General features: G+C 37.0%; 1 protein-coding gene across 2 annotated transcripts in view; it reads left to right on the top strand.

Annotated features, from left to right (window-relative positions):
* LOC145690813 (carcinine transporter-like) overlaps window positions 1–19,601 on the top strand; it is a 76,490-nt gene that overhangs the window by 27,573 nt on the left and 29,316 nt on the right. For both annotated transcript variants that reach the window (XM_081766114.1, XM_081766113.1), the window contains exons 2-4: window positions 3,335–3,588; window positions 7,820–7,953; window positions 18,560–18,722. In XM_081766114.1, the coding sequence (XP_081622240.1) occupies window positions 3,350–3,588; window positions 7,820–7,953; window positions 18,560–18,722 (536 nt within the window). In that variant the 5' untranslated portion in view covers window positions 3,335–3,349. The remainder of the gene's footprint in view (window positions 1–3,334; window positions 3,589–7,819; window positions 7,954–18,559; window positions 18,723–19,601) is intronic.

Raw genomic sequence — 19,601 nt, forward strand, 5'->3', positions numbered from 1 at the left:
ATTATGAGCAAGCTTGTTATCTCTAGTATTGCACAATGTATTTTTTCCTCAAAATGCTACTTTATCATTGTGAACTTCATGACGCGAAAAAAAAAAAAGCAACTACAGTCTTAGTTCGCTATGTGCAACACTTTTGCGATGCAAATTTAGAAGTAAAAACCGGTGGAGCATTTGTTATCGGTTTTCAAAAGTGGAGGCACAACTGGCATAAATATCTAGTCGTGCAATTAACTTAAAACATCTTAACATCAATCTCCAAAAACATGATTGGTCAAAGAATGAACGGAGAGGGTACATGAGTTTATGTGTGGTGTTACGTGCACAGGTTTGCATTAGTTCTTAAAAAATCAGTAGATATTTGTGCAGAAATGAAGAATATGTTTTCCTTAATAGAGGAATTGTGCGTTTCCTTTTCTGGTCCTCTGGACAACTTAGAGAAGTCTGAATAGGTGGACAAATAAAAACGATGCTCTAAGAGCTGTGTTGTCCTGTTTTGATGTGATCAAACAAATTTTTTATTAGCCAAGTATAGACAAAGATCCATATGGTGATGCTATAGCTACCTGTAAAGGTTTGCTCAAACAACTTATTATAAAGTTGTTGCTGCATTGTACATCTCTAATAAGATATTTTAAGTTCTTAACCCTGTGACGATCTGTCTTCAAGGCACAACAGTTGATTATAGAATAGTTTATTCAGTGATTGATGGAATAAAAAAGAAGCTTAGTTCACCAAGGAATGATGAATCGTGGAATAATATATGTTCAGAGATAGATATATTTGGTGAAAAATACGAAGCTTTAAAATAAAAGATGCAGTTTCCAAAAGGGAACCTTGTCCTTTACAATCGTCAAGAAATCGTATCATATAAACCAAAAGTTAAAAAAGTTCTACAACTATGAACACGCTGTATGTAAATATAAGTGATCTTTAAATTAAGAAAGTCAAGACATTAAAATAAATGTGCAGAGTAAATTGAGAAAATTAAAATTATTTGTGATCACAGTTACTAATCATCTAATCCTCTAAATGTATGCAGTGCCCTAAGACAATGTCCCAACAAACATGGACCAAAAAATGCCTCTTTTTATAGTTTTACAGTTATGAAAAATCACATGTTAAAACTTCTTAGGTTGAAAACTATAGGACCGATTACAAAGGGTTGAAGGAATTACATAGGAAGAAGTATGCGTTTTATTTAAACATCCATGTTTTACAAGCTTCCAGTACCGGCTGAATGAATTATAAAAGATGTTGTTATTGAGAAAACTTCTTTGAAGTTAGAATATGTTGTGTGGGATTTCATAACTTTTAAAAATTATATTGACTGTTTCATGATAGAGAAGTGATATAAGTAATTTTCGATTACCAACAGAAACATGAAATGATTTATTAAATGTCATCTACTTGAATACTGCCAATAATATTCCTTCAGTAGTTACGAGTGTATCCCCTTAAGGGTTCGATTCCCAGAGAAGTCACTCGCTCGAAAAGACGTAACAGCTTTTTCAGACCAGCTATCGTGAGTGAAGTTGTTTCTGGGTTTCCCTCATTTATACCAGGCAAATGCCGGGATAGTACCTAACTCCAAAGTCCCAGGCTAAGGGCGCCGATTTCTATGTAACTTTGGGGGGGGCATTCATATATATAACAACACATATAACAATAAAATAAATATAAAAATATATATTCATAAAAATACATGGGGCCCACATGAGCTTTGGGGGAGCTTGGACCCCCTCGTCTCCCCCAGGATCGTGCCCTTGTCCAAGGCTGCTTCCTTTTCTCTCCATTCGTTTCTTCCTTTCCACGATAGTGTGTTCGCCGGGAACGTCTCTCCACATATGTATCTCTAAATGAAAAAAATGTACAATCACAGAAATTTCTTGAAGATGGGTACCATAAGTCAGGAAAATGATCAGCAAAATTAAAACTTTAATTATATGCTTGTTTGAAAGTTAATGAAAGGTGAGAATCATAAAGTAGCACACTTAATTTGGAAGCTTCCTGGAAACAAGCCAAGGGGTGGGTCCGGGGGATCCGGACACTTCCCTTCGAAACCAGAAATGAAAAAATAAGGAAGGATGAAACAAAGAGAAACGAGAAAAAGAAGGATCAGCGTTAAAAACAAAAAGCTACAGCAAGCGTTTGGTTACTCTTTCTTATGAGGAGGTTTGTGTGGAGGAAAGGGGGGGGGGGTGAAGTTAAAATGGATATTATTGTAACAGCGCATTCCAAATTCAATCTAGCTCCATGCTAATCCTATTGACTAAATGACGACCGATAAACCAGTTCGATCAAATAGACTCTCAGGTAGCATTTGAATGTCCACAATCACCAATCACCAATAATATGAGCCTGACAACATAGATTCCAGTTACACTTGTTAAAGAAATTTTCAATTTCGCGACATCACCAATCCATTTTATAGAATGTCTTTACTGCAGAAAGAGATCTCGTTGCTATCCTTGACGACATTAAACGAATATAAGAAAAATGAGAAGAAAGAAGACAACAAGAACCGAGTTCGGATGACCTCGGAAGATTATATATGTTTTTCAATACATTTTTTATATTTTACTTCAAATTTCTTCATAGTTAGTTATTAAAATACTTACTAACATATCCTCATTTTATTGTCCTAACAAACCAATATGCGTATGTTGCCAGTAAAATAGTTTAGAATGATCGAGACCCTGGTGTGATAACCACAGCATTCGTCACGTACCCTCCTATTATGAAATCCTGGCTACGTGCCGACTGGAAAGGAAAAAAAATATTCTGTACTTAACAACATCTGAGTGTAGTGTAAAGCTCGACGACGGTGCACATGAAAATTGGCAACATTGCACAACTTAACCGTAATTGAATGAAGACTTAGATGGGAAAAATCCCTTTGTATAGGTAAATTCAACTTTAACTAGTTTTCGGCCAAACAGGAATTCCTGTTTCGCCGAACATGGCCGATAGCCCGCATGCGCGATAATTTCATAGCTTAAGGCTTTCGGCGAAATAGGCAGGAACCCTTTGAATACAGATTTTTTCAAATAAAGCTTTCTCATGTAGTTCGGATTCCATGTAAATCAGTAGGTCCACGACTCATATAGCCTTGATGCTGAAAGGGACGTTAAACTCAAAATTAACTGAACTCAAATAAAGTTTGGTGGGCAGGATTCTTATAAACCATACAACAGTAATATAGAATATTGTCAGCTTCTTGTTTAATGCCAGCAATGCAAGGTTGAACAAATTATAGAAAATACTTATGCTACAACCTGGGCGTATACGACATGCTCTATATCCAAATTTTTTATATTTTTCTCTCTCTTTTCAGATCCAGATCGAAAACATGACAAACAAAAAACAAGAAGACACATTATTCGAGGATCTTCTGCAGAAGCTGGGGACACGGGGCAAGTTCCAGATGAGATACAATATTTTATTTAATGTTATTTTTGTAGTTTTCATCTCCGTTCCCTATCTCAACTTCGTTCTCGCTATGACAGTTCCAGAACACTGGTGCTATCTACCAGGCAGAGAGAAGACTAACTTCACGGTGGAGCAATGGAAGGAACTAACAATTCCAAGGTATTGTATCGCACTCTACTCGTGATTATAAGGGCCGGCTCGTCCATAAGAGCCGCCCCTGATTATAACTTACGTTTATCAGAGAAGAACAATAGAATTATTATTTAAAAAAAAATATCTAAAGTGTCGTAGCGAATGGGAGAGGCAGGGGGCCGGCTCCCCCAAAGAGTTCCGATAACGCAGTTTGATTTTTGTAATCTTTTTCTCGGAACAAACAACAATTTGACTTTCATGTACTCAATTTCAAAACAAAATATGTCACTAAACAGTTCCTAGTCAAGCTGTTCGCCAACGTCTTCTTTATTCTTAAAACATGGTTGCATTTTGTGTTGTATGGAAATCGAGTTTTACAAGAATCCCTGAAGTTCAAAGGGAAGAAAGAAAGAGAATGAGGAGGATGTACTGTATATGCATATGGTGAGCTTGCAGTTACTTTTTTCATTGTTTGACATAGCAATGACCACAGTTTTCATCTGTCTTCTAAGATCCAAAGCCAAAATTTGCAGACTGAGCCAGGCAATAGTGAAACGAATCAGTTCCTTTCTAATCATAAAAGAAGGTTCCGAAGCAAAATCATCCTTATCTTAATTCAAGGGTTAAGAGGGAATAGGCATTTTTAAGCCTAAGAAATCATTGACCTCGGTAAAAAATAACAAAACACGTGACTTGTCATTGTCTGTTTTAAATCATTCACCGCCGTTCTCAATAGGATTAACTAAAACAAAAAATCTGAGTGTAATAACATTCACTTCTAACCGCAATTGACATCAAAGAAAGCGGCAATCAATTGATTTTAAGAAATGCTCAGCAGGCAACTTCTTCCTTAACTCACAAGGCAAAAGAAAGAAGAAAAGGATAAAAATAAAGTTTTTTCTGTGTTATTTTGGTTTCATTCAGCTAGGGACGAGACAAGATTTGTGGCAGTCTTGTCTCAAAAATGTGCTGTAAAAGTGATGTCTCGACTCGAAAAATGTATATTTCTCTATTGGAAGAGCTTTGTCTCGACTCGAATTTTGTCAGGAAAATCTTGTCTCGTCTCGTCTCGTGCGCATCCCTACATTCAGCTGAAAAATATTTGAGGAAAATTGTTAACAGGAGAGGCTGGAAAACAATAGTAAAGACTTGTAGCGTGTGGCTATGTTACAGCAATCTCTGTTATTTGATCAGTAAGAAGAGTTCAGAAGATTTGCTTGAATTAGATATGTTTAGGGTATCGAAATAAGAACATACTTTGTAATTGCAAAATGTCGGAAAACGTTTCAAAAAATGGTTAAAGCAAAAAAAAAAAAAAAAAAAACAATTGTGTTGGGCACGGATGCCCATTCTGTGATGGATGCGTGTGTGAAGAAGCCGGGGTCTCCCTGGTATTTGCTTATGCCTTCGTATTTGTATTGAAAGCCTCATTAATATTTTGTTAAACGATAGTTGGCAAACCTTATTGATCATGTCCCCTAAAATTATACAAAAATAGACGCCATCTATTGTTGGGTGGAATTATTACAACATCAGTTGAAATTAATGCTCTTTCACTTACATGAAATAAGAAAAAAAGAAAGAAACATAATACGGAAAAGATGTAAAACTTTATTATTGTTGTGATTGCGTGAAACTAAGTCATCGTTAACTTATTCATGTGTGGCGGACACTGAAAGAAGCGCATGAAATGTAGTTTCTATACCAAACCGTGAAATATGGATGCGGCTCTGTGATGCTATCGGCAGCAATATACTAGTTTCCAGTGAGTTCCGTGCTTATACTTATCGATCGCATCATTCCTGTTATTATATCTTTTTTTTTTTTCGATCTTGTGCATTGCATCCTATGGTCCAGATGTTGCATTCTTTCTATGACGTCATTTTCCAAGATGATAATGTGTCTACTCGCACAGGTGGAACTGTTGTGGCATGATTTTGAGAAACATCAAAATTAAGTTGAAAACCTCCCATGGCCCACTCAATCCCAGACACGAACATAATTGAACAAGTGTGGTTCGTTTCGAAAACATGAATCTAGTGCAGATTTTCCCTTCCATCTTCTATTATGTAACTGAATGAGGTACTGCTTCAAAATACTGTATTCGTCTTGGTACTATTTTCTATAACTATGACTAGTGGTGTATTTACGATTTTGCTTCGGGGTTGGTGGTTTTGCTAACTTTATTCCTGTAAATTTGAAAATTCTGCAAGATATTTCATTTACTTTAAAATAGTAAATAAAATTTCAGAGGAGGCTTAAGCACGGAAGCCTTCTCCTTAAATACGCCACTGACTATGATTATTCTATGACGCCTCAAGCTGTAGTAAGGGCGACAGGCGGTCCGACAGCAAATTAATATATTAAGCTCCATATTTTAAAAGGTATTTGCATTGAATTGATAATGATATAGACCTATCTATCTTAATATGGCAAAGTGCATATTGTTATATCTTGTTGAAAGGTGCTTAAAACGTGGAACCCCTTTTGTGTATTCCAATTATTGCTATAGGGTCTACTGACTTTACAAATGTAAATACTTATGTTCCACTGAGAAATAAGTTCCATCAGTGCCCAAGGTGTAAACAGTTAGAAGTTATCATAAGAAAACAACCATGCTTCCTTGCAGAAGTTTTGTTTGGGTTGGTAAAATAAAGTTGGTTCTGGTTGGAGATCGATAATCATGGTTTGTAAATACGCTATTTGACCTATTATTACTACTTTGATCAAAAAGATCCCGGAATTCATTCACAAATTTACAAATACAAGTTTATTCCAGAAAATTAATATTGTCTCCTTCGAAGTAATCCCCATCTACTGCAACACAGTTATACTCCTCTCAACACGGCGACAGTCATGGCTTCGTTGAGAACACTACTTTTCTTTCTTCTTGTAGGCACCAAAAATGTCCTATCACAAAACAAAACAACTGCAAATCGTTGAACGAAATTACACAATCACTACACACCGTTTCGAAGCCAGGAGCGTCATTTCAGACTTCGCTTGAGGGTTGCAAGAGCATCACAGACTTTAAGACTTTCACGTTTTGTACTAGTATATCAGTAGACAATCTATTGAAGTACATGTATTGCTCAAACTTTAGGGGGGCAATTGTCCCCTCCTTTCCCTCCTAAATTACGCCCCTGTTCGAAGCACGAAAGTAATAGAGGGCACTTTTACATCGATCTTAATCAACCCGCACAACTGTGTTTCCCCGTGTTGAAACGTATACCAGCGCTTGATCCACTTCTCAAAATATTTGTGGTACTCGATATTCGGTACATCCATCGCAGTTGCCTCCGATTTTCATATTATCTCCTCTCGGCTGCTAAAACGCCTTCCTCATAATGGTTTCTTGAGTCAATCAAATAGGAAAAAGCGACACGGAGCTAAATCCGATGTCTGCGGAATGGTATTCGTTACGGTTTTGGTGAGAAATTCGCGGATAATGATAGCATTGTGTGACGCTGCGTTATTATGTTGCAAACTCCACGAGTTATTTGTCCAGAAATCTTTTATTTTTAGGTGAATTGCTTCACGAAAACGCTTCATAACACCCAAATGATACTTCTGGTTGACTGTCTGACTTTCTAGCAGAAATTCATGTTGTATCATACAACAATGTTGTAATCCATTAGCATCACTTTTTTCGACTGAAAACGACTTTTTTTTTTTTTTTTTTTTGTCTTGGCTCATTGGGTGTTCACCACCGGTAAACTGCTGTTTTGTTTACGGCATTATTACCAAAACACTTTTCCAATATTTCCAAGGTATTTACACCATTGAATACATTTTTAACGCAAAATTATACACATTCGTTATTGCAAAATTAACTTCATAGCAAATATCAAAACATGTACCGAAACAGATGCACTCAACGGTGCGTCACTTTCACAAATGGCAAACTAGGATGTTCAAGTTGCTAGGGAATATCACTCACAGGTGTGGCAAGCCACAAAAACAGAAAAAGTTAAATCAGGTGACTGAGAGTTCAACACTGTGGCAATTCCGAGAACTTTTTGATCAAGGTAGTAATTTATGGGAATTAAAAAGTATATCTTCCAAAACGCCATTTGTTACATCAGAGATCAACTACGTGATATAATGCAAGAAGATATGTAATGTGCAACATTGTAACATAACCAAAGGCAGAAAGAGGCTAAGAAGAGTGTAAACATACTCAAATGTGTCCAAGGGTATTGTTTATTAACAATTTACTTTTAAAAATTCTATTTCCGTTTCTTTTTTTTTTTCCTAGGGAAGAGAATAACAGAGGGCAAAGCTCATACAGCAAGTGTAAAATGTATAACATCACAGAGGATGATACAGAGATGAATGAAATTCTTCAGTTGTGGGTAAAAAATGGGTCTCGGAGAACAGAGGATGTGATTGGTAAGTTTACTTTATTAGCTGAAGTCAGTGGTGTCATTCAAATCATTAAAGAATCGGTTCTATTATTAGTATAGTAGGTTTACACAATTAATATTATTATTGTGTGATCTTTGTGATTATTATTATATGTCGTAAGACGGAGTTACTTTGCACCAAATGTAAGGAATTTTAAAGAAACTCGTATCTAACTTACAAACGTAATGATCTAGAACACTGTAAACATATAATAGGTAGATATATAAGGAAAACATTCCTGCAAGTTCATTAGTAAACATTTAGTATGACCATAGTTATTAAAATATAAACTTTGGTACAAAGTAACCCCATAAGTGAGGATAGTTTGCACAACATACAAGAAAGAATGTTCAACATACGAACATAACGTTTCTGTGCAATGTTTTCCCTTCAGTGTTTATACATTTCAATTTCTACACAAAACTGCATGCAGTTAACATGAGGGTACAGGTATCGATACTTAATATGAATTACCCATATTTGTAAAGAAAATTATAGTAGGAAATTACGCTAGGTGTCCTGTACTGGCACAAGAAACACATTTTGATAGTTTAGTATATGTCCCACAAAAGTGCCAACTCAGGAATAGGAAAAAATCCCTAAGAACTGATTTGCCTTGCTTGCTCTTTACCAACAATATTATTCCAACCGTAATGAGTGGAAGATTTACGGGGTTTGGGATTTGCAGGCTGAAGCTCATCTAAATTGCAGGGTTCCTTTTTTTTTTAAATCTAATGTTAGTCATTCCTATGCGTACAAGGCTTCAACCCTCCCTCCAAAAAAGTCTAGTGATATCTAGAATAAAACGAAGCTTTTTCTGAGTGAAGCATCTCTCAAACTATTTTTCTGGATCCCAAATTCAATTCTTTCACGTCACGCCGTTCACTTCCAACTTTAGTCGCAATCGTCATTCGGGGCTCGGAGGCGTGAAAAGTATAACTAGGAATGCAATGGATGTACCCAATTGCAATGAAATGAGCTGAGCGACCTTAAACTACGTAATCATTCCTGGCCATTATGCAATAATAAATGCCATTTTTAATTGTTGACAAAAAAATCGCGTGAAAACTTTTTCCCCATGTTAAGTCTATGCAAGCGTTTTTCGGTGATTATTCCTCGATGGTACATCGGATTTTTGATTTCGACCTATGTTGTCACTCAGCACGACATACTCTATCAGCGTGCTAAGTTTGGTTCAGATCGGCCAAACGGTCTAGGAGGAAGCGTTTTTCGGTGATTATTCCTCGATGGTACATCGGATTTTTCATTTCTACCTATGTTGTCACTCAGCACGACATACTCTATCTGCGTGCTAAGTTTGGTTGAGATCGGCCAAACGGTCTAGGAGGAAGCGTTTCTCGGTCATTATTCCTCGATGGTACATCGGATTTTTGATTTCGACCTATGCTGTCACTCAGCACGACATACTCTATCAGCGTGCTAAGTTTGGTTGAGATCGGCCAAACGGTCTAGGAGGAGTTCGCGGACAACCAAACGGCTAACCCGAGTATAAGAGCTTCGCTTCGCTCAGCTCAATGAAGAAAATAACCGATAATAGTGTCAAATTCATAGTTTTTGGGGTTGCTGAGATAAATAGTAACGCCCCCGATGCCATTCATATCTAATTTAGGCCTCCATTGCCATAAGGGGTAGGGTGTGTGTAAGAAGTCCAAAATGACAGTCAAATTCATAGCTTTTTTGGTATCTGATGAATAGTATCTTCCTCACGCCGTTCATGTTCAAATATAGCCTCCATTGTCATGCGACCGATATTAATGTCGAATCCATAGTTTTCAGGATAGCCAAGTTGATTGGTGACAGTCCTGATAACATTTAAACCCAAGTTTAGGCGATAAGAAACATGTCAGATGGCTCGGTATTTCACAGTGGTAACACCGAATGGATTGCTCTTTCTTATTTATTAATTTTACTTATTTTCTTATCTCCAAAAAGTATTATGTATTGCATAAACCTTTCCATTCCTGTGGGAAGAACGGGTATTTCAGGTAGTATTTAATAGTAATAAAATAATGTAAATGTATGTCCGCAAAGAAAGAGCAACAAATTAGGTACAAAAATATATTTTCATAGATCTAATTGCCTACGAAGCGCTTTTTTCGATTTTCAGACTTGAGGGCTGAAAATGTGTCCACTGGAGATCTGTTTTCTAAGAACTCCTAGTCTTTACGCAACCAGCAGTACGTTTACGTGTTGCGGGCTTACATAACATCATAGGATAAACACAGTGTAATGGAATTATTTGGGAACATTTATTATTCTTCCTATTATGCAATCCAGGCTCTTAATTAAAATGAAATGAAATGAAATCTTTAAGTTTAAAGTCCCACTCTTACGCCGGTTAGGCTAAAGGAGACGGTGATAATTAGAGATGACTGAAATGGTGGAATGAAGAAAGTGGGAGGAAACGGGAGAACGCCGAGAAAACCCACGAGAACGGTGTTTGTCCACCACAAAGTCCGAACGGCGCGAGCTGGGATCGAACCAGGGACCCCAAGCACCGGAGGTGAACGCTCTACCATTGAGCCACCGCACCCGTGGCTCTTAATTAAGACTGCGTAACGACGAGTTATTATAGCTAGAAATAATATTCAAATGACTTCCACTTAATCGACTGTAATTCTGAAGCAACAGTTGGTAGACTCTGTGTAGGCTAATGGTCGTCATGCTTGAGTATAGATAAATGCAATAAATGCAATATATATATATATATATATATATAGTTAAAAAGCACGTTATCCAACGCTGTTTAAAGTGTTTGCTGGCCCTTTCATAGTGGGTACGTTGGCAATTGACTTGCTTGAAAAATACTCGGCTAAGCCATCAATTACAACGTAGTTGGGTTAAAGGAAGAACGGAATTCGCCTGCCACTCCCAAACTTTGCTCACTCATCAATTTGAAAGCCAGAATGCCATATTGTCTAGCTTCAAAATTGATTTTTTTTTTCAAGAAAGAACTTCGAAGTTCAACATACTAATGAAAACACATATTTCTTTTATGGTTACAAATAAAAGCATAACTAAGAAGTTTAATTTCTAATGCTGATAGTGAATAACATCATCTTGATGCGATTTACGTGAGATGTTGAAGTTCAAATTTCTCTCCTCGAAAATTTCAGTTTTGGAGTTAACACAACGTGGCATCCAAGAGGTCCACTTGTATGATACCAGTATCATTAGCCTTACGCGCCTTTTGCGTGGAAGACCCGGGTTCGATTCCCGGCGGGAGCGCATGTGTTTCGGATTCCACGTTAATCAGTAGGTTCACGTCTCATATAGCCTCGCTGCTGAACGGGACGTAAAACTCAAAGTCAACTCAACTCAGTATCATTAGTGTTGAATTAAAAATGAAGTCCAAAAATGAGGCATATATCAATCGACACTTGACATCGGGCTGAAGAAAATGAGATGATTGAAGAGTGTGTTGTCAGGTATAATTTTTTTGAGAAAATTTTAAACAATGTATGGGTTTACGATGGTAAAAAGTTACATTGTTTAATGCTAGTAATAAAAACTGACAGTTTTCTGTTCTGCTGGAACAGATTTTTATTTATTTATTTATGTACAATAAATTAAAAAAATGTAGTGTTAAGTAACGTTCATTGTTGTTTGTATTGTCCACGAGACAATGGGCGGCGATCCTGGAGGGCCCAGTGGGCCCGGGCCCCCCAAAGCTCATGTATGCCCCCTTACTGTACTTAAGAATATACTATATTTGGCCTAATTTGAATGTAATTTGTCTTAAAATCCTCATATATGCCTTCTGCATCTGAATGGGCCCCCCAAAATTTACAAAGAAATCGGCGCCCTTGCATGAGACCCATCACAATTTTTGTCGAGATGTATTTTTCTACAAAATAACACCAAAACCATGTCTGTAAGCTGAATAAATAAATCAATATGAGTTTTGAAAATTGTAAAGTCTGTTTTGATACACTCTGTACTTTCCGAAACAAAAAGCTTTAATCTCGGCACCTTTTCGAGACGAGACAATCCAAAATCTGATCTCTTGGGCAACACTAATTGTTGGTTAATGTTTCTCTAAAGAAGACACATGTATTCGTAACAATAATGCCTAGATCATTTGTAAGACTTTTCGATAAAATATTAAACTGTTTAGCATTAACACATTGACTGCCACGTGTATGACATTTCAATTAACGGCGTCTTGCTTGTGAGTCATGTGCATGCTATTCCATACAGAAGCGTAGGCCCGTAGCCAGCCCGAAAATGTAGGGGGGCCCAATCCAAAAATATTAGTTCATCCCATATTATAGTTCATTTGCAAGCCTACCGTGAAAATTTTAGAGGGGGCCAGTAAAAATGTAAGGGGTTCCCGGCCCCGTAGACCCCCCTGAATACGGGCCTGACAAGCAGTATCTAGGGTGCCCAAATTACTGATTTGAAAAAGGAGGACTTTTGTCTAAAATAACGTGGATTGAAATAATATATACCTATAATAGTTACCGTGCACTGAAAATAGATTTATTTTGGACTTAGAACGTTGCCTATGATCGTTTCAAGTTGATGAGGTGGTCGTTAAGACAAATGAGCAATATCACATATTATTATACCATAAAACGGTTAAGAATTTATGTATAATGTAGACAGACATTCTGAGAGCTTTAAGAGATATTTATAAATTTTATATTCCATTCTTAAACATGGCATCATGAACAAAAATCATTGAACGGTAACAGCGTACACAACTTTAATTTAAGTAGAAAATATGGTATAATATATTACTGTAATAAATTTGAAACGCTACACTGACTCACCAATGATGTGTTTTTTCATATAAATTACTCATGTTTAATTGGATTTGCTTTTATTTCCAGTTATTTCTTTGATGCTTATATCTCTTTTATTTTTCACAAGGAAATCATAAAATTCATTACATGGATACTCCTTAAAATTATACTGCACACATCCTATACTTTTAATTGTTTCTATGAATAATCTACTCCTTTCCTTTGTCCACTAATTATTAATAAGAAAAAATACTCTTTCAACGCTAGCATTATTACTAGCCAATGAGGAAAAAATCAGCAATTTTCAGTAACTTTGAGAAACATCCATCATTTCTTCATTCAGAAAAGTATTTAACCTAAATATTGCTAGATACCTGTTCACCATCTGCTAAATTAGCGGCATTTATGAAAAGATTAAAATGTTGTTATTATTGTCAAAAATCAGGTAAAAATAGTGTATATTTCTTTCACATGCTAATTTGTATGAATATTATGGTTCGTAAAGGAACCCGAAAAAAGAGGACATTTGACTATTTTCTACAAAATCCCCTCCGATGGCTTCTTAGTGGGCGGCTATTTGAAGCGATCGCAAAGCGCATTTATTGCTCATGCGTATGCTTGAAATACGCTGACCATGTATTTAAATCTGAGCGGCTAAACATGAACGTGAAAGCAATAAAATCGCTGAGAAAACGCCGGCTCGAGCGTATTTGGTGCAGGTCGAAACAATAGACCGCCTGCTGTTTAAAAGATTTCAAAAGGAAGGACAGAAAGGAAAGACGTGTTGCCAGGAAAGGGGATTGTAACAAGAAACAGCTGCTTGGAAGACGCTTTGTGCAGAGATTGGAACTCTGCAGTTATAAAGTATGTGTGTGTATAACAAAAGAAAATTCACAAAAATAGAAGGAAATTCCGAAAATTAGCTAATAACAGAAAAATCTATGTAACACAATAGGGTGATTTCTCGTGATACACTTGATTGACACTTAGCTGGTGCCATGGTAATCTATTTAAGCAAAATATTTGGCTTTAGGCAAAAGATGAAACAACGAAATAACTTGAATTTGAGCCCCTATCTCCGAAGCTCGAACTCTACCCCCAAACAGATAACCACAAGTGTAATCACAAAGAGAAATTTTCAGTTGTGTTTGAAAACGTGTCCTGTGTACATATCCAGTCATGGTTAGTGTGTTTAACACAGAGGCGTTTATAATCGAAATACAAAATAGGCCATGCCTATATGATTTAAGAGATCCGAACTACATGAATCGTGACTTAAAAATAAAAATGTGGAGAGAAGTGGCTGCGATATTTGTTCCACACTGGGAGGGAATGGAACGGAATTCTCAGAATGAAGAAAGTAAGAATATTCTTATTTTATGATTTCATTTAATACTGTTAAGTAGAGCTACATCGAGCCAAGTTGTATGTTCACTATGAATAATAATAATAATAATAATAATAATAATAATAATAATAATAATAATAATAATAATAATAATAATAATAATAAATACTTTGTTAAAGTTGTGCCAACTTCCAATATACCTAATATATACCAAACCTTAAGGCGCAACAGCTCGAAAGAGCCAGGGTCGGCTATGCGTCATTTTATGGGGTGGATATGTTAGATGATGGAACAATTGCCCTTAGATGGTCTAAGCCATAGATGTGTGCACAGTAGAAAGGCGGAAAATGCCACCTCTAATAGTTTGGTACTTAGGTATATCGAAAATGTTTTAAACAGCAAAGACTATAATTTTAAATTGGGATTCAATACATCTTATTCTCTTTCCAGTCTTTGAAATGACCGAAAAACTACGTTGCCTAATTATTTCGAAACTTAGTTTTGTAAAACAAACACATAATGTTTCAGTTTCCAGACATTTCTTTCCATGCAGCTTAGAAATATTCCTGGGAAAGATATGTTTATTTTATTTTATTTATTTATTTTAACTGTAACTGCTCGTGTTTTATCAACTTTGTTCTGAAACTAAAAATAAGGTGCTAAAATTGGTAGAGAGTAGGAATTTCAGAAGATGCCAAAATCTTGAGAGGAAAAAAATTAAAAGATTAAACCAGAGAATTGGTTAAAAATATCATGATCTAAATTTTATAGTTGGTGGCTTGGAATTTAGCGGTCCTTTCAGCACAGAAGCTATACAAGATGTGAACCTACAGTTTAAGGTGGAATCTAAACTACCTTTATGCGCTGAAACTTTTCAATGATCTCCCACAGGATTCGAATCCGGAACCCCATTCTCCAAAGGCACGTGCATAGCTAGTAAAGTATAAAGTAGTGTAAATGTTGGAATTTATTGATTGGGGTCTAATATTTGTTTTCGATACAGAGGATATCTTTAAAAACAAATGCCTCTTGCTCCGTCTCTTTCGACTATATCAGCGAGGCTACATCAGACGCGAACTACAGCTCAACGTGGGACCCTAACCACATAAGCTCCTGCCTAGAATCGAATCCAGGTCTACCACTTCTGGCGCGGGAAATGAAAAGAAGAGACCTGGAAACCCTGACTGGCTCATAGTATGATTTACAACTTTGGTGAAACTAAAATTACCGTGTAGCCACTTAGGCCGCGTTCGCTGTGGGGGGTAACGCTTTGTCGACTAGCCTAGTACTTAGAGTCTGAAAAAGAGTACATGTCCGGGTAAAAGAGGACGTCTGGTCCAGAGTTGGCGTGGGTCAATGAAAACTTGACCCACGACCCACTGACCCACTGACCCACCACCCACCGTGACCCACTCTGACCCACGACCCACCACCCACCGTGGCCCACTGTGACCCACCATGACCCACCACCCACGGTGACCTACCATGACCCACCACCCACGATGACCCACTCTGACCCACCACCCACCGTGACCCACTCTGACCCACCACCCACCATGAACCACTCTCATCCACTTTGACCTACTCTGACTCACCAAAATCCATCGTCATCAACTCTGAACACGATCCACGGCCTCTTCTAAACTGACTAAAGAGTTTACACTTGTAATAAAACAAGACTGTGAAATTGTCACTAATCGGAGTTTGAATTTCTAGTCAATCGCTCAAGCACCACTGTTACAATAACGGTGGATCTGGCCTTTACGATATAAAATGGTAAAGTGTTTGTCAGTGAGGAAATTGAAACAGTTCGAGATGGGGGGAAATTAGTGTGTGCCTAAAATATACTAGTACTAAGAGAGTATTCTTGCAAGTGTTAATTTCTCAACGCATTCCAAAAGAAACTTCTATTCGCAGGAAAATACCCCTGTACAATATGGAAAAGGTTATGGTTTCTCAGTTCACAGTATTTTTCTCACAAAAGACTTGAAAAATTAGTTGTTCATAGGGTATAAACGTGCTCGGGTACCCTATGTGAAAGCATTTCCATAAAGTATGCTCATAATTGTAATTTGTGTAATCACTAAAACACCACGTTAAATTTAAGTTAGAAATATGCATAGTTGCAATTATTATGAATATTCATTCAAAGTAGTTTACCTAAAGCAAAGAAGAGACTTGCTAAAAATTAAGTACAAAGTTGAATAACACAAATAAGTCATTAGTAATACAAGTATACATTTTCCGTAACTCGTAATTTTCCACCTTAAAACACATCTGAAACCGGATTTATTTCCTGTTGGTAACTTTTTGACGGTAAATTAGCCGCAGCGGAATGATGTCCATCCTTCAGCCAAGAAATAACTAGCTCGTCTACTTTGAGCATGTCTAGCGGTGGGCCATTAACATTGATGAGCAACAAGTTAGACAATGTTTGAGCACTTAGTCTATTTCTAATATTAATCACCCGTAAATTCATAAGGGGAAATCCCCGTTCGCAGTCTGTCGTGGAAATTGATAATACTTCTACCCGATTTCTGCAACTTCTCATCGACAATCTACTTGTTAGACTTAACGATTTTTCTTGGTCAGGTTTGAAATACTTAGCAAGAAGCATCATCTCTCTATCACCATACAACATCTTTTCCATATCGACCACGTCAGTTGGCAATGTCCTCCCATGTAGAACAGAAACTTCATCTACCACGCCTTTGATAGGGAATCTTGTGAATAAATTATCAAGCCTGATAAACTGATGATTTCTTATTTGTTTATATATTTAATTTTTGTAATTACACATGAAGGTTTGATACCATTACCAAGTTCCTTCCCCCGTCTAGAAAGAGAAAGAGAACGAGGTTCCTGGGAAAGTGTTCAGAGGTGAATGGGAATTTCCCTCTTTCTTCAACTTCAATTACCACACTGCTGTTTGCCATGTACCAAATTACGATGAATTTCAATTAAATTATCATAGTATAATTATTTCCTTGTTGAGTTATCAATACTTTTCAGGGGAAAAAAAGGATGAAATTTCCAAGTTCCAAATTAAAGTAAGTAGACCAACGTAAAGGAAAAAAGTGTAAAATTTTCCATACAATTATGCGTACAATCCAAACTTAAAATTTTCGTGGAATTAAGCTCACAGTACAAATTTTATGACTGTTTTCCTCACAACTTTATGGGTTGATTGCCCTGTGCTGTAAGCGCTCCATATAATAAACATAAGCTTCCAAGCGTTCCATATAATAAACATAAGCTTCAGCAAATATTATAGCAGAAAGCAATGGATATATGAAGCCAAACACTGTATTTTTTGTTTCTGATTTTTTTCATAAATAACATTGATCGTTTTCGATCATTTTTACAAACTCACTACCAATTTTCCATATATAGAAAGTGCCCCCCTCCCCACATAAAGGAGAATTTTTAAAAATGCTAGGACACATTCTGTTTATTTTCAATAAAGAATTAATACACTGAATTTCAGCTCCGTAAGTTTAATGGCTTGCGAGATACTCATTTTTTTCGCAAAAATTCGGATCCTCACTACCTCCTTAGGATATTATGCATTATAATAAAAGCAATATAACATCCCAATTTGGATTAAGGCCTAACTATATACCAAAAGTAATTTCATTTGACTTTGCAATTTGACCGTGATGATCAGACACACATAGTTACATTTAATTTTTATGTAATAATTTATATATTACAGTGATTCAAAAATGTAGTTTTTCCAGTAGTTAGCTCCTCTAAAAGCTCACAGTTCTCGAAAGCCAGGTAGTAGTATAAGTTCGATTGCTATTATTACAATTAAAAATATCAATATCCAAAAGTGCCTGAAGTTCTTTTTTCACTTGGTTAGATATACTCACCTCAGGTAAGTAGACAGAAACAAGTGGAAAAGGAACGGAAATGAAGGTCTTGAAAGTAAAACGGAGACAAATTTACCAGTCTTCAGAAGATACTGTCTACAATGCAGTGAGCAGAGAGGGTCGGTAGATCATACTGAGTCGGTGGGTCGCAGTGGGTCACGGTGGGTGGTGGATCACAGTGGGTCATGGTGGGTGGTGGGTCGCAGTGGGTGATGGGTCACAATGGGTCATGGTGGGTGGTGGGTCGCAGTGGGTCACATGCTATTGACCCACGACCCACTGACCCACTCAGAAAACTTTACCCACTGACCCACTCCGTCTCTGGTCTGGTCACCCTAGCATTATCTTTAATCTCGGCCTTGTGTATAACAATTCATACACAGTTCAAGCAAAATTATGTGACTGTTAAACAGCCATGGTGTACGGCTTAAGCGTCAACAAATAGCTTCTTTTGATATTTTATGCATATAGATTTCATTTACAGTAGCTGGGAAACAGTGGCGTGGAGGAATTCAATGTGTTAAATCTTTAGTTAAATTCTGGCACGGAATGTGTTAAATCTTCTTTTTTTCTTTTAATTAATAACGTCTTCATTACAGATTGCCAATACGGCTGGGATTATGACACTACTTGGTACAGCAACACTGCTCCATCAGACTACAACTGGGTGTGTGACCGGGAGATGTACGTCTCAAATGTATTCGCCTTTGGACGACTGGGAGATGTCACAGGAACTCTAGTCTTTGGTTATCTTGGAGATATGTTAGTTCCTTATATATGGTCTTATTTATAGAACTTAATGTTATAGAAAAAAATGGTCTTAAAACAACTCAATATTAACACAAACCAGAGGTTCCAGCATGACTACGACTGTATTTCAACAGAAAGAATCCGGTGTCGTGGTAACACAGGTGCAATGTTACCGATGTGACACAGCACCGGTGTTGAGCGGTATCAAAATAATATAATGGTTCAACTAGGTGAGTAAACGATAAAGAACTGTGGAGCAGATAAACAGCGTCAACAAATAACCACTGTTCTCAAAGATATAGATCACTCAGTTTAACAAATGAAATCTTTCAGTTTTACGTCCCACTGTTATACCGGCTAGGCTGAAGGAGACTGTGATGATGAGAAATAAATGAAATGTTGGAATGAATAAAGTGGGAGGAAACGGGAGAAATCCGAGAAAACCCTCGCACACAGTATTTGTTCACCACAAAGCTCACTTGGCGCGAGCTGGGATCGAACCACGGACCTCATGCACTAGAGGTGAACGCTCTACCACCGCGGACCCTACTCAGTTTAACAGATGCCAGTATATTGGTGTCCAATGTTTCGATAATACCTAGGTATGTTGAAACACTAACATTTTCCAATCAATTCCACTAATAGTATGATGACTTACCTTACAAATAAACGATCGGATGGGTCAGAAAAAATTTAACACTTTCTTCTTTATAGTTAGCACATCAAATTAATACTCACACAAATTTTTGGAACTCGACCGCCATTGGTTTTGCACAAAAATGCATTTAAAATTTCTGCCGTTCGTAACATTTACCTTTTCTAGACTTTCACTTAAAGCCCAGTGAGCTTAATGAGCTCTTAGCTCACTTAAAGCTTAGTGAGCTATTATCA

Source organism: Thermobia domestica, chromosome 7 (assembly GCF_964235325.1).
Source record: "Thermobia domestica chromosome 7, izTheDome1.hap1.1, whole genome shotgun sequence".
NCBI classification, from domain to species: Eukaryota; Metazoa; Arthropoda; class Insecta; order Zygentoma; family Lepismatidae; genus Thermobia; species Thermobia domestica.